Source organism: Pyrgilauda ruficollis, unplaced genomic scaffold (genome assembly GCF_017590135.1).
Source record: "Pyrgilauda ruficollis isolate IOZ18807 unplaced genomic scaffold, ASM1759013v1 scaffold3, whole genome shotgun sequence".
NCBI lineage: Eukaryota > Metazoa > Chordata > Aves > Passeriformes > Passeridae > Pyrgilauda > Pyrgilauda ruficollis.
The window spans coordinates 9,030,664-9,045,978 of NW_024524377.1; the positions used below are offsets into that span (position 1 = coordinate 9,030,664).

The following is a 15,315-nucleotide window of genomic DNA, read 5'->3' on the forward strand; positions in this document are numbered from 1 at the left end:
AGTGCCAGCCTGCTCCAGGATGAACACACAGGATTAAGCATCTTGCCAACTATTTACTCACCCAAAAGAAAAAAAAAAGCCTTTAAAAACAAAAGAGAAGAAAACCCAGTGACAAGGGATGAATTGTTTCAGCTGCCTCTAAATACAATTATTGAAAGTACAGCCCACATTAGGTCTGTAGTAACTAAATGTCTAAAGCAGCACAATTATCGAGCTTGAAGCAACCCTTTATATACAGATTCAGCTCCTACATCACTCAGCAAACAACTACAGCAAGAGTCAGAAGCTTCCCAGTGAAGTCAGTCATATTCTGTACCAGGGGAGCAGCTCTTCTTTACCCCAGAAAGTTCTTCTGTGCAGTATCATCTACAGGGCATGGGCTTTCACAATTATTCACCCTTAATAGTACAGTTGCTTTAGCTGCTCCTCTGAGATCATATCTGCATTACACAAGACACTGAACAAACAATGGGGGAAGTGGAACTGTGTCTTACCAAAAGAAACCAAGAGGGAGAAGCTGCAATACCATCACTTTCTTTATAACCTCTTTTTATTTAACCTGAAAATTCAAAGCAAGCTAGCTCACCTTTGAGCCTATCCAGAAACACACCTGGAGACATTTTTCCTATTCCCACTTCGTATTTTAACATACAATTAATGAGATTTAATAGATCATATAACAGTTCTAGATAGTTCATTCATTGCTTCTATGGCTGAATGAAAGCAGCTGAATAATCCTTCAAAAGCCAAGTAAACCCCACATTCATTCCAATAAGCATAGAAAAAAAAACTACTTAGAAGTTAGTTTTGCCCAGTGTTTTTCACTGTTTTCTCATGGTTCACTTTTAACAATCTTGTATAACCTGATGTAACAGAAGCATTGCATAAGAAAAGCCATGCTAACAGGATGACTTAAGCACTGCTGGTGCTGAAGGACTGGCATGAAGAGTGGAAATATACACAGTGGTTTAAAATTTAATGTCTGCTCTTTAGCAGTTAGCATCCTTTTATGTCTTGACATTAATATTTAATTTTATTTTGTTTAAAAGTACTACAAACCAACTTGTTTGCTCAATGAGAAGATTAAAGCACACTTGTTTTTATTTACTTAGGCACTGATCTGCTTTGAAGTGGAAACCCAATGAGGTCCTACCTTAAGAGTCTGCAAAAACTTCTCCTGTAGCTGAGCCGCTGGCTCGCTGCAGCCACGCTGGGGGGGAATGGAGGGCGCGAGGGGAAGTAGGCCAACGCTGCAGAAAATATCAGGGAAACCATTCCAAATTCTAAACAAGAGGGCAAAGAAAAACAAAACCAAGAACAGATGTTAGCATTGAAAGACTTATTTCACTGCAGTGCTGTTATCAGCCAGCCTCTGAGACTTAACTCTCATCACAAGTGCTCGACTGCTCCTGACAACAGAATTCCGTAACTTGAAGGAGGAATTTCTTTCTCCTTTCCCAAACAAGATTTCAAATTGAGATGGAGAATCAATGAGACTGGCAGTCCATTCCAGTGATAGGTGCTGCAGAGAACAAGGCTCACACACAGGGAACTCAGTGAAGCAAAAGGAAAGCTTTTGCTTTTTCTCCTCAGAGAGAACTGCAATATGAGGATTTGGCCACGTTTCCTTTCGATGGAAGCAACTCAGTGCAGGTAACAGCATGCTAGAGACTTGAAACAGATGGGACTGGGGAAGCCCCAGGGCATGGAATAACAATTATTCATTGCACAAGATGATGAAGGCAAACAAAAGGTCAAACAAGGCAGCAGTTCTGACACAAACAGTACTACATGGCAACAGAATATAAAGAGCAAAGTGCAGAAGCAGCCATGGCTCATGATAGAAAAAGTACAGGTAAGAGGGGGAAAAAGAAAGAATACAGCTGTTTGTGGATGCTCTGCTTGTTTAGCAGCAGGAATTCCAAATATTTGAAAAATTTTATAGCAGGAGTTTGGACCTGAGCTTGAAAAGTGATGAGCACTTCACAGAAACCAGTAAGTCCCATGAGCAGACACTCTGAAGAGAAACAATTCTACCCACAGTCACTCTAATTAATTTGTTTTACAGGCCTTTTACAATGTATATCATGTTCTCCACAGTCCTCAATCCCAGTATTTCTCCTATTGCCTTTGAAAACAAGATTCTTTGCTGATAGAGAGAAAAATGTATAGCTGAAGTGTGTTATCTTAAAAGAACTTGTGATCTTGTAACAAAGAAGTGTTCACTGACAGCAGAAATAAATTCCAGCAGAGCTGGATACTCAATTGCCTTAATTTTCTTTTTTTTTTCTTCTCTTTTTTAATAAATCAATATGAACATGGCACTTTGCCAGGTCTTCTGCTAAACTAGAAGAAAATAAATTCAGGAAACTGAAAAGTAAATAACACTCAGAGTCTAAATGGATCAGCTGGAGATGGAGAAGGGAAATGAATGCTTCTATTTGGCATATGGGAGAAAAGGCATATCGGGAGTGTGACAATGCCATTTTTCACCATCAAATACTAAAGGACTTATTTTGAATTACGTGGTGTCTCTTTTCCTGCTGTGGTGTAACTGCATGTTTCAAGGGCCAAGGACACTTAAACTAGACCCTCTCACTCCTCTGCTCTTCAGAAAATAGATTAATTTCTATCTTTGTGCACATTGTTTTGGAGACCATGAGCAGTGAATAAAGAACTGGCAGTAACTGATCATCCCAGACCTAAGAAAGGATGAGATGCTCTGTCACTACAGGATGATTCTACACAGCTCTTTAGTCAAAGCTGTTTATCCCCCTGCCTCCTGCCTCTATTCTACATATAGGTTTACAGACATACATATTGCACACATTTTAATCACACATTAAAGGCAGATTTAAGACTGCAGACAGGTATAGCCAACCAAGAATGTGATCACACAACCCCATAAATTTTGTCCAAGGTACTCATTATTTAACTTCGTTATACTGCAATGCTATAAGGGGAAAGGCCATGTTTTATTCTGCAGAATCACAGAAATATTTAAGTAACAGATACATTTCCTAACAGGTGCCCTTCTGGGGTCTCATCTATGCACTGCCTCAAGATTTCTACCAGTCAAATTGCTGTAGTAGGAGCAGTACAGTAACCCTCTTTTTTAAAAAAAAAAAAAAAACCAGTCAAATTGCTGAGTACGAGCAGTACAGTAACCCCCTTTTTAAAAAAAAAAAAAAAAAGAAACAAACTACTAAGTTCAGCATGCTGTCCTTGTAGTACCTTCTTGCAACTCTTTAATATTTCCCAGTGTTATACTTTGCAGGCTAACAAATTTGCCTAGATAGCTCTGCTCTATGCACAAATGAAAAGTGACGAATTCACTGTGGAAACAAAAGCACCTCCCTCTGTTGAAGAATATGAGTTTTTAGTGCCATCTTAGCTTTGTATGCAATACTTACACCTCTATCAAAAGTCCAGGTACTGCCAAACACATCTGATTTCTTACATATTGAAATCCTTCCTCAGTAGGAAACCCACACTCTTATTTCCATAATTTAATTTACCAGAGTAGAGGAAGAGGAATACAATCTAAAACTTTTCCTGGGCAGGTAAGTAGTGAGTGAAAGTAAGCAAAATCGAGAAGGTAAGAAATAGGTCAATGCTGAGTGTGAGGGAGCTGCAGTCACAGGAGAGGCTCTTCTTTAGAAGCTGCCAGCTTCTCAAAAGTACAATGGATGCTCTCAAACAGAGCAAAGCACATGACATGGGGCAACTCATAAATCGGTGTGCAGACACACAGACATGTACATATCTGTGTACTTGTTGAGGAGTGAAACAGGAATGCTTCACAAAAGCTGGGTACCATAGTGACTTGTGCCATGAGAGATGCCTGCATCTTAGCCTAGGAAGCAGGCACCCTGATGCTTGTGCAAACAGGCCGAAAAAAAAAGAAAGCAAGCAGATTCATAGAGCCACAAGCCTCCTTGATAAGCAAGTATTTTTCCTTCAGACAGGCTACTCACAACACAAGAACTTTTTCAATCCCAGAAACCCCCCTCCTCCCCACCTTGTTCAGTGGGAATATTCCAGGGTGCATGAGGGCCCCTTACACACACATGTGGTGTTTTTTTTTGTGTGTGTGGTTTTTTTTTTTTTTAACAAATAATAATTTTACATTGATATTTAGGAAAGCACAAGGCTAAAAGCTCTGGCTGCAGTCCAGAATAATTTGTGTTTCCTTACACTATTCAGGTAATACAATGCAATCCTGATTTGCTACATCAGTACTACTTGAGCTGTGAACCAGAATGTGCAGCAACACAGACACAGAAAGAGGCTGTGGCAATTCAGCTGAGCTCTGAGTCAGTGTTTGAGATAAAGGAACAGCAATTTATTAAAACACAGAAGAGACTGAAGTTAACAGAGCAATTTCAGAATGGGTTTATAAGCAATTGCTTCGTAATCATGTTTGAGCTTAAGTCTTTGGAAAATTTGTACACTGTTGGCACACTACTGATTCCAAGTTAACAATTCACATCGTTACTGTCTTTTAAAAGACATATCTGACTTTTGGAGGCTGCTTATTTAACGCTAGCTCACACAAAAGCAACAAGCTCATTAGAAATGCAGAGTGCTTACCCTGTGAAACTGGCTTTCCCATAGTATCTGAAAGAACAAGTCATAGCAAACCTGACCACACTTGCTGAAGAAGTGGGGAAGTGGGACATTTGGGTCCAGCTTCTTTTTCTTCTACATTCTGCAAAACCTTTACTACTAGTCTGTGAAGTCAATTTGAGTCTAGTTTTCTGCGCAGCTGTTTAAGGGGACAAATAGTACCCTACCACACCTACCAGGTATTTTTGTCTCACAGGTGAACAGAGCTGTCTGTTCACTATTACCCACCATGAAGCAGCTGTCCTTCCACCTCTGGACCCCACAGGACACAAGAGAGCACAGTGAAGCAGTCAGAAGGAACCTTGTGCCTTCAGCTCTCCAGGGAAACAGGGCTAAGCTGAGATAGAGCAAATCCTATGAGCGATCCAAAGCAAACTCCTCTTTGACAGTTCTTTGCAATTTTAGACCAGTTGGAGGTTTTCCATCATTACTGTGATTCACTGCAGGCCAGCAATGTTCACAAAGCAGCTCTCTGTCATTGTCTGAACAGCTATAGTTTGCAGCTCCTGAAAATATACATCCCATAGGACACAAACACCAGCACAAAGAAACTATCTCTGTTCAAAGAACTTTCAAATACTAAGTGAGAAATACAGATACCCCACAAAACACAATTCCTAGAAAGCTGAAGAGCTGCTGTAGGATCACTGCTTGCTGGGACCAGTGATCCCAAACAGGTCTACAAGGGTGTTCCCACACCCTTGCCAGCTCAGAAAGACAGAAAGAGCCATGCTGAGATGTGAGCCAGGCAAGACCTGAACCTTGGTGGCAACAATCCATCCCTGTTTCTGAGGAAAACACTTAGGAAAACCTCCCAAAAGAGAACAGAAGAGAAAGGGAATCTAATGCACTGCTGAAGACATTTCTACTGCTACCAGACTCAAAACAGCGGTTTCAAGCACAACACAGTATTTCCTTAGGCAGATGAATTCTTCCCTCTCCATGGAAAATCTGCAAAGGGAGAGCTAAAGCACTTTTCAAATTGCTAGGGTTCTCCTCCCCTTATCTACTGCTCCTCAGGACAAAACCTGACTTGCTTTCATTTTTCCTTCTTTCATACCAGACATGTTCATCTGCCATGAGATTTTCAGAGCCTAACACCATATCTACATGTGAAAAAGGCTTAGACAAACCTGAATTTCCTTATTGTTCCCTTTGAGTCCAGTAAAAAGCAGCTTACTCAAAAATACTTGCTGAAGTCATGATCCAAATTCTATTACACTTTCTTAAAACAAACATTGAAGTGGCCCTCACCCAACAGGAATATTAACTTGACAAATTTCCATAAGGATAACGTCCAGGAATAAATGATCACAGCTAACTCAATCCACTAAACCTCCACATAAACTACACAGTATATACATGTTAGGACTTCTGGAACACTTACTCCTGGCTGGATTTCAGAGGATGCAATTATAAGGGGGGAAAACCCCTATCAGATGTGCAACTCCTAATGCTGTACCAATTTATATTCACTAAAAAGTAGAATGTAGACACTTTAACCACTTAACCAATTCTGTTTCCTTAAAGTTTGCTGCTAATTTTTCTAAGACAGGAAGAGGCATAGAAGCCATTGCAATAAAAAGAGCGAGGATATAAAATCCAAGTTTTATCAAGTGAATTTTGTATCAGTGATTTTTTCCACTAAACTGTTGTCACTTCATTGAAATTGCTCACCAGTAAGAATTATGTGGTTTTAGCTAAAACCAAAATCTATCGTGTTTTAATTTCAATGTTTCTGATTCTGTAGATTCTGAAATACTAATTATCTAATCACATTTGAAAGGCACATGCAGGTCATAAATTAAGGCTCAGTTAATGCAGAATAGAATTTCATGCTAAAAGACTATTGAATTTCCATTCCTACAGAAACAGTAGAAAAAACCCAACTTGTCACGGAAACATATTTTTAATGAAAATTCAATAAGCAAAACCCAGTTTTGAAGCTCGGGGAAGCTCTAACAAGACACTTCTCCCAAGATCAGCCGACACAAACAACTGCACCACTTCTTTTCAAGTCAGCCCGTACGAAAGGCTATTAAAAAAATAAATCCTCATGACTCAATAATTCTCCCCCAGCCACAGACCAGACCCTGTGCAAACCAACCACTAGAGGGTGGCGGCTCTCAAGCACCAAGCACGGGGGAGAGCGTGACCATCCCGCGGCTGCAGGCGCTGCCCGCACCTGCATAGAGCACGGCCTCGATGCGGTCCTTGATGCGCGGGGCGCTGCCGGGCGCCGCCAGCTGCGCCGTGCCGTTGGGCGGCGGCACCACCAGCGGCCCCACCAGGAAGGCGGCGGCCGAGCCCAGGTAGTTGAGCAGCGAGGCGATGGCCGTGGCCGTGGCGCGCTCGTCCGGGGAGAACCAGGTGGTGGAGAGGAAGGGAGCCGCGTTCATCACCGTGGGCCCCGCCAGCCCGTTCAGCAGCTGCCCGCCGTGGATCAGCCTGCAAGACAGAACAGAGCGCGGCCCTTTGGGTGAGAACTGCCCGCTGCGTTTTGTTAATTTAAAAGGCACGTGAGGTAGCGAGGGATGGAGATGGAGCTGCTGCACAAAGAAATGAAAGCCCTGCGCAAAAGAAGGATATTCTATACACCAAAAGAAGCCAAATTAGATTGATTTAAAGAATACGGAGCTACTCTGATCTCATTACCTCGTATAAAAGGAGAAGCAAATGTTCTCTTCAAAGCAGAAAAGGAAAGGGGAATAAAAGGGACTTTCTATGCAGCAAAAAGGCATCGTGACAGGATATAAAAGTAGGAAAGGTGTAGTAGCAGAAAAGTGTTAAATTACAACATTGGAAACCTGACCCTCCTGCCTGCATACATCCCAACACTGGAAACCTGACCCTCCTGCCTGCATACATCCCAGCATTGGAAACCTGACCCTCCTGCCTGCATACATCCCAGCATTGGAAACCTGACCCTCCTGCCTGCATACATCCAGCATTGGAAACCTGACCCTCCTGCCTGCATACATCCAGCATTGGAAACCTGACCCTCCTGCCTGCATAAATCCCAACCAAAGATTTAAATTAAGTTACGGCAAATCCAAAATTTGAAACACTTCAGCAAAATACTCTGCATATTTTTTCACTGCATTATTTATTTTTATTTACACACTCAGATGAGCTCTATGTGCCTACAGATGAGAAGGCCGGGCTGTTAGGGTTTCCAAGAGAGTCGTCTTCTCCAGCAATCTGGCCATTCTCAACATACTGCTGAAACAGCCAAGTAAACCCAGATTTTTCTCGTTTTTCACACTCATTGGGATTTAACAGATAAGGCTGGTGACAGAACAGAGATAGTACTTCCAAGCAGTGAAGTCTCAGCAAAGTTTGGCTTAATATTAGTACAATGAACAAATACAGAAAGGACTTTTTGAAGGCTCTCCTACATGTGGAATTCAGTCAGAAATCTTCCACTTCGACTTTTCCAAAAAGTAATCAGCCATAGAATGCAAAACTTATTTCAGAATTTATATAAAAACTTCATTTCTAAAAAACAGCTAGAGTCACATGAGATATTGCAACCCTCCAAAGTAAATCTATTCATTGTGCAATAAAGTGGTGGCAGATGATATTTTCAAATGGGTGGTGTTTTTTTAACCATAGCAGGAACTCAGTGTTATTGCTGCAAGACTTGAGTTGTGAGACATAAAAAGCTACGGCTTGAAAATGGGGAAACATAAGCCAGCATTTAGGCAGTGTTTCAAGCCACAAATGGCTGAATAATATACAGGGTAGCAGGAGTTTTTTAAAGCACACAAAGGAACACAATATGCAAAAGAAATGCCTACAGACTCTTTATAGAATTGACAAGATAGATTGTAATGGAAAGGAATCGACGCTACCGATTCTCAGTGGATTGGAAATTAAATTTTTAAACAAAATCTATAAAAAATATACAAAAAAAGAAACACTGTTATATATCATCCGAAGGAAACTCTTTCTGAGCTGGGACAGAAATAATATCCACTCTTATTTATAAGCAATTTACTGGTTTTGGAGGTTTTTTAATCCTCACACAGAAATGACAGATTTCATTACTGGTGTTGATATTGTGCTTCAGATGGACATCACCAAGGCATGGTCAAGCCTTGTCAATGCTTGTTAAACTCTCACACATGCTAAACCAAGATGAAATTGTTTTAAATAAAGAAAAAGTACTATATAAACAATGTTCTGGTATTTTTCTGGAGGACACATTACATCAATCCCCTATGGTTACTCTCCAGTATACTTGGGACAAACCAAGGTATCCTTGTGCACTTTAGTATTTTCACTCTACTTATCTCACTACAGTTATTCTCAAACTTCTAAAATGTTCCAGGGTATTTGCAGAGCTACGGCACATTTCCAGAAAAAACGGCATTTCAGTAGCAAGTGAGGTAAGTACTGCAACATATAATGATTTTATTTTAGTATTTCCTCCTGCTCCGAAGTGAATTTAATGCTTAAGTTATGTTCTTGTTACTCTATGTTTGGAAAACTGTGCTACCGCAAAATAACCTTTATAGCTTTAGGTGTATTACCACTTCTGTTCACTGACACCACTCTGTTATTATTGTTTTAATTCAAATATGCCTCCTCTGTAGTCATCCTAAAGGCAAATAAAACTCAGTAAAATCAGAAAAGAGTACAATAGTTCTGCAGCATCTGTGGCCATGTAGGCACTTCATCTGACAGAAGAAGAAAAGTTTTGTAAAAAAATCCTAAATAAACCATAAAACAAAAGCCTCCAAATTATATATTATGAAGATTACACACACATATTCTTATCATGTACTTCAGATTTATATTATGTCTATCAAACTCCATCATCTGAATAATGCTCTGTAACCAATTTTATACTCAAAGGGAGCAACAAATGTTAATTTTACTTTGAAGATCCAAGGGAGAAAGTAGCAACTTAATCCAGAATTTAAATTCTATATTAGCTTTTGGTCTTTTTTTTTTTTTTTTTTTTTTTTTTTGGTTTTTTTACCTCTCTCAAGGTGTCTTCTGTTGGTGTTTTCCTGGCTGCACTCTCTCCAGCCTTGTCCTGGCTGGTGTGCTCTCTTCACAGATTTGCATTTCTGGCATTTACCAAGCCTGACATTATCATCCAGGGTAGAGCATCTCTTATCTTCATATTGTTTAATTTCTCAAGTCCAACATATTTGAGTTAATAAACACTATTTTCAGACTAAATTGCCATCAATATACAGACTACTACCTCAAATATCTCTGCATATGATAACAGCTTAAACCCTATTTTATCTCTTTTTCAATACTGACTTGAATTAAGCTACTTTTTCCTGAGAAAAAGATTATTTGCATGGTTCTTTGGCACATCCTTAACTCATTTCCCCAGAGAGGCAGGGGTGAGAGATTCAAAATGCAATTCAGTGCATTTACTAAGCTGCTGCTCTGGGAGATGTATGTAGCAGCTGCTCCACCTGACAGAGAAATATGAACGTAACAGTATTGGTGGCTTTTTGCTGTTTGTTACAACATCTTATCAGCACTGCACTAGATTTTGGTCTCACAGCCCGTGAGTCTCCTCTCATACACCATCAGTGCTAAAAATTGCTCCAAGACCAAGAGAGGTTTGTTTCTGTTATCCCCTGATTTTCTTCTTGTTTCTGCTGCTGAAAAGGTGCAAAAAGGAACTGCCCTTTCCCCATCACTATTCCAATTTCATTCTGCACAACAAGTTTTCTCTTTCCTGAGGAAAGGGATGAAAAGATAACTTTAGCTCAGGATCTTACCCAGATGGAAAAACATTTCTCAGTCTCATTGCACTATCAAGTGTAATGTTCATCTGTTATTTTCCCAGTGCTGTTTTCAGATGTGTTATTTATCCAATCATCATTTAATTACTTTCATGTATCAAAAAGTAGAAAGCTATTGAGGTCAAATGACAGAAAATAACATGAGCAGAAGGCTTTTTAATCACAATCATGAAAGAGAAAATTGGAAAAAAGTTACACCAGAAATTCATTCTCGACTTACAAAATAATTGATGACTGTAGCTTAAAGCAAAATTGGGGAAGTAAGCATCTATCTAAGATACTTTGTTTCTGACTCTTTCAGTGACCAGGTCAGGACTCATTTTGATATGTCAAGGTTTTTGCACATCTGACCTCCCTGCTAATGAATTGATGTGCTCTGTCAAACTTGTAATTTGCAATTGAACATAAGCCCTTTATGAGCCCTTTTAAGAAAAAAAAAATACATAGTTGAGGACTGATGGTAAATGATAGTGTGAAATATCACATGGCAGAACATCACAGTAATGAGTAACTTACATATTTACATTATGTATCTATCTAAGAAAATACACATATGGACACACACAAACACTTTTGCACAAAATAAAGATCACTTCTGTTCCTAACTGGCCTCTGAACTGCAAAAATATAGTACAAAGGACAGCTCAAATACAGCAATAGAAATTAGAGAAGAAAAACTTGTATTGTACTATACTGTCACCTCTTTCCCAATTTTTTTTATCAAGTCACATTATAAATAACTTTAATTATGCAGTTTTCACCACTTCCCTGAGAAGACTTAATACTAGTGTCAGGGCCTGACCTGGCTGTACCTGCCTTATTCACTTCTTGCAGTCACTGTTGAAATATCCTAACAGGCAGCAACAAAGAAAATCAGGTAAGGCTATAAATGCTGGAATTACAATATACCTGAGCAAACTGGGTATGAAAAAAGTGAGATTACTCTGGAAAAAGGTTCTAGTGACTGATGAAAATACCATACAGTTAAGATGGGTAAGCACTCCCATTTACAGTCAGCTTTATTTTTCTTTTTCTCCTAGTACAAGTTGAAACTTTACACGCATGGTCACAGTCACATCAGGTACTGGATTTGTTAAGCTGTTTAAAAGCTGTGTGTTACATAAGTGGTTTTTCTAGGTAAAAAATCCAGACATTTAGTGTTCCTACCACTGTGTGTCTAATGCCTGGAATTAGGGGAATTTTAAATGAAAGAAAATCTCTTCAGTTTCTGTTCTCAGATGGGGAAAAAAGGCAACACTGGAAGGATAACTACTTACTCAAAAAAATTACTTTTGATACGATGGATTTAAAACCCACAACACTAAAATACGTATCCAAAGTTTAGTTCTAAGATATGTTAAGTGAACTTTTTCTGGAAAGGCTAAGACTGGAGAAGTTGGATCAGTATTTTAACTGATTCACAGTGTGGAAAAAGCATTTTCACCTTTTCTTTGGCAGACAACAAACACAGTGTCGAGCAGGGCTGCCAACCCCAGGGTGTTGCTCTGACTCTCTAAACAAATGATCCTAGCCCGACTGGAAAATTCAGCTCCTTTGCATCCTAGGAAGGAGTAGAGCTCATTTCAAGAGCCCTGAGAAGAGGAGATTCTGGTGCAGGTTTTGTTTGTGAAACTTCTATCATGCTTTTCCCACTCGCTGCCATGAGAATTGACCACTTAGTCACTTTTGAAACTTCTATGCAAATACAACAGAAATAAATTGCAATTCAGATTTGCCACTGTTGGGCAAAGTGTGAGGAGCAATGAAGTCATGGAGAGTGCTTATTCTGCAGGAAGACAGGGCTACAGTGTGCCACTTGCTATGGAAAAGGTTAGTACATGAACTGCTGATCCTAACAACACAAAAAGCAATTCTGGATAAAGAAGTTGATGTCTTATAGAAATGGATGGCTAATATTTCTTTCACATGCCTGACAATTTCATTCACTGAAACAAGTGGATTGTTCAGCTCCTGCTAATTTGGAAGACAAATAGGTTTATGTAGTGATTAGCTCATTGTGGGAGCTCCTGGAAGCAAATGAAAGAGACCCTTCCACTGGAGGACTTCAGAGAACTTTTGAAGAGCTATTGAACTTAGTGTCACTACATGGCAACAATGCAAGCAAATACCTCCTACTCTAGAGTGTCTAAACTGACGTGTGATGCAAACTGCTTGCCCAGAAAAAGGCACATGAAAAGCCATGGACTTAGCCACATTATATATTAGGAGACTGATTATACCTCAGAGGGAACCAACATTAGTTTTGTCAAGAACCTTCTGATTTTTCACAATCAAGCTACTAGAAGTGGACAGAGCTTTTCCTTTAAACTCAAAAAAGTAAATATAACAAAAGAACCTCCTAATAAAAGAACTTTTTCAGGCACTTTTAGGGCAAAGAGAATTAGGGAGGTCAAATTCATGCTTTACTGCAATTCACTGCTACAGAGTATGGCAAATGCAAATGATGTTTTGTTTATACCCCAAAGAGAGAACAGCAAGGCTCTATGTCTGGAAAAAGACTGGAAAGAAAAATACCTCTGGGTAAAGCAATGAATTAATCTTTTAAAAATAACATTCTACAGATGAATTTCATGGAAATGCACTTCCTTTCGATATTTTCATTAAATGATACATTTATACTACAAAAGCTTTCTGCCTTCTGGATATTCATGGATTGAGGCCATTAGCATTTTTAGCTTTTTTTTGTTTCATGCGACCATTGATACGTGGAATAATTTAAAGCTGTTTTTTCCCCCATCAGTAAGAAATATTATTACAAGCAAAAAGCCTGAGTCATTGTTGGGTACATTATCTCCAGAAATAGAATGAAAAAGAAAAGACAAAAACTTAGAAATGCACATTTAGCCGTTTTCATCAGGAATTAGGCTCATGTTTTACCCCTGTATGAGCCATGGCCTCAGCACAGTCAGTCAGACTATTATGGGAGTGGACTTGGAAGGGACCACAGCATCTCCATCCCAGGCATCCCAGCCTCATGTCTCTTCTCCCACACTTAAAGAAAATAGCAAACATCTACAATGGTCTAAAAGCTAGTGAGTTTTGGGATTCAATTTAAAAGACTGGAAAACTAGAGTTACTCCAAAACTTATTACTGAGAGCCTGCTGAGAGAGACAAGTATTTGCAAGGAGAGGAAGCAGCAATCTCAGGCAAAGAGCCTGAGGTGTCCATCACACATCCTGACAGAGGAAAGGGATGAGGTGGGTGTACAGTGAGACCCCCTGGCACTGTGGTGACAAATTCCCTTGCATCCTCAGACTTTGTTATTGTGCAGCCATCAAACCTGTCACACACCTGTGGGGGGGTGGTTCTTCACTTTATCCAGGTTTGAAAGATAAGGGCATATAAAGTCAAAGCTGAGGGGTTTTTTATTAAGTTCTGTTTTCTTGTTTTTCTTTTAAAACTAACCAAGTCCATAAACCCATTACTAAAAGAAGAAATATTTAAAGCTACACTAATAGAGGACATGCTCATCAAATACGAACAGACCCAAAGTACACAACATTGTAAACACAAAGTAGGCAATTATATTATGGGCTAATGAGGCAAAACAGACTGAAAAAAATTATCAAGGAAGTGCACCAGGACTGGCTGCTATTTTGGCTGCTGTGGGAAAAACCTGATTAAGATTACTTAGTACAAAAGAGGTCCTAAGTAGGATTTTTTAGTAAAAGAGTAGGAGTATACAGCAGCAAATTAAGGAATGGGACAAACAAGACCTATTTAAATATTCCTGAATAATTTTTCTTAAGCAAGTGAAAGAGCAAGAGGGTGTTTTGACTACAATGCAGCAACTTCAATATAAATTTGATTAATATGAATTCTTTAAGGACAGAAATTAGCCACCATAATATGAGTCACAAACTAAGGCAAAGAGCTCAGTATGATTAAAAAATTAAAAGCATTCTACAGTTAAGGATACCACCTGCAATTATATGAGATGAAGCTAAATATCCCAGAGAGAATATAAATTCTCTTCCCTTCCAGGACAGGCTTGCACTAACTGAGGCCTTGTAGAAGTGCTGCCCATTAAATACTGCTGCAATACCAAGCCCTTTCTGAGTTTCTTTTAAGGTACTCCAAGAATTTACACAGGGTCTGTAAATTGCTAATTCATCAGGCACGTTGGTTGCAGGTGGATGACACCCAGAGTGCCATGGCCAAAGTCCAGGAGAGGAGCAAAAGAAAAAGAGCATTTATGACCAGGGCTGTCAAGTCATCTCATTTTTCCACTAGGGCTGATCCAGCTTAAGGAGAAGACAATTTGGCTGCCTCCCAAGCTGATCAGGAGCTGCTGGAGCATCACAGGACACGTGGTCAAGCAGTGGCAGGCAGGACCACTGGGCAGCCAGAGGGACACTAAATCAGCCCCCACTACCATCAACAGATAAGCAAAGCTGGAAAAAATCATAACCACTTAACACAGGACCTCTAATCTAAAACAAATGCTTAGGAACAGAGCAAAGTGTTCTGTGTACAAGATGAAGCTGGTGGAAGTAATAAAAACAAGATAAACTGTTACATTACAGAGGCATAAAAAATAAGTATCCCCTATGAGAACCTACTCATGAATGACCTGTTTCCTTTATTCCCCCCTTTCCTATTTTTCTGATGCCATGGATTAACCCAGCTCAGCCTTCCCCCAGCACTGCAGCACAAACCAGCACCAAAAGCAACAGGCAAGTGCTCAATTTTAATGTTTGCCCCCTCCGCTTGCTGAGCTACAGCACACAAACAGGTATGTTTATTCATCTTCCTACTCCCAGACCCTCACTTTAGATTAAATCCTTTTTTCATTTCTCTTCCCCAGTGAGGTAGGGAGCACAAAACACTCAGCACACTCTGTCTTTAGTCCTTTCAGGCTGATTTGTCTACCTTCCTCCCCTAACA

The 15,315-nt window shown here is 39.7% G+C and overlaps 1 protein-coding gene across 1 annotated transcript in view; it reads right to left on the reverse strand.

Annotated features, from left to right (window-relative positions):
* SLC49A4 (solute carrier family 49 member 4) overlaps positions 1-15,315 on the reverse strand; it is a 65,522-nt gene that overhangs the window by 25,281 nt on the left and 24,926 nt on the right. Inside the window, exons 3-4 of the mRNA XM_041473025.1 lie at positions 6,815-7,077; positions 1,154-1,283 (exon numbers count right to left, since the gene is read on the reverse strand). Of these exons, the coding sequence (XP_041328959.1) occupies positions 1,154-1,283; positions 6,815-7,077 (393 nt within the window). The remainder of the gene's footprint in view (positions 1-1,153; positions 1,284-6,814; positions 7,078-15,315) is intronic.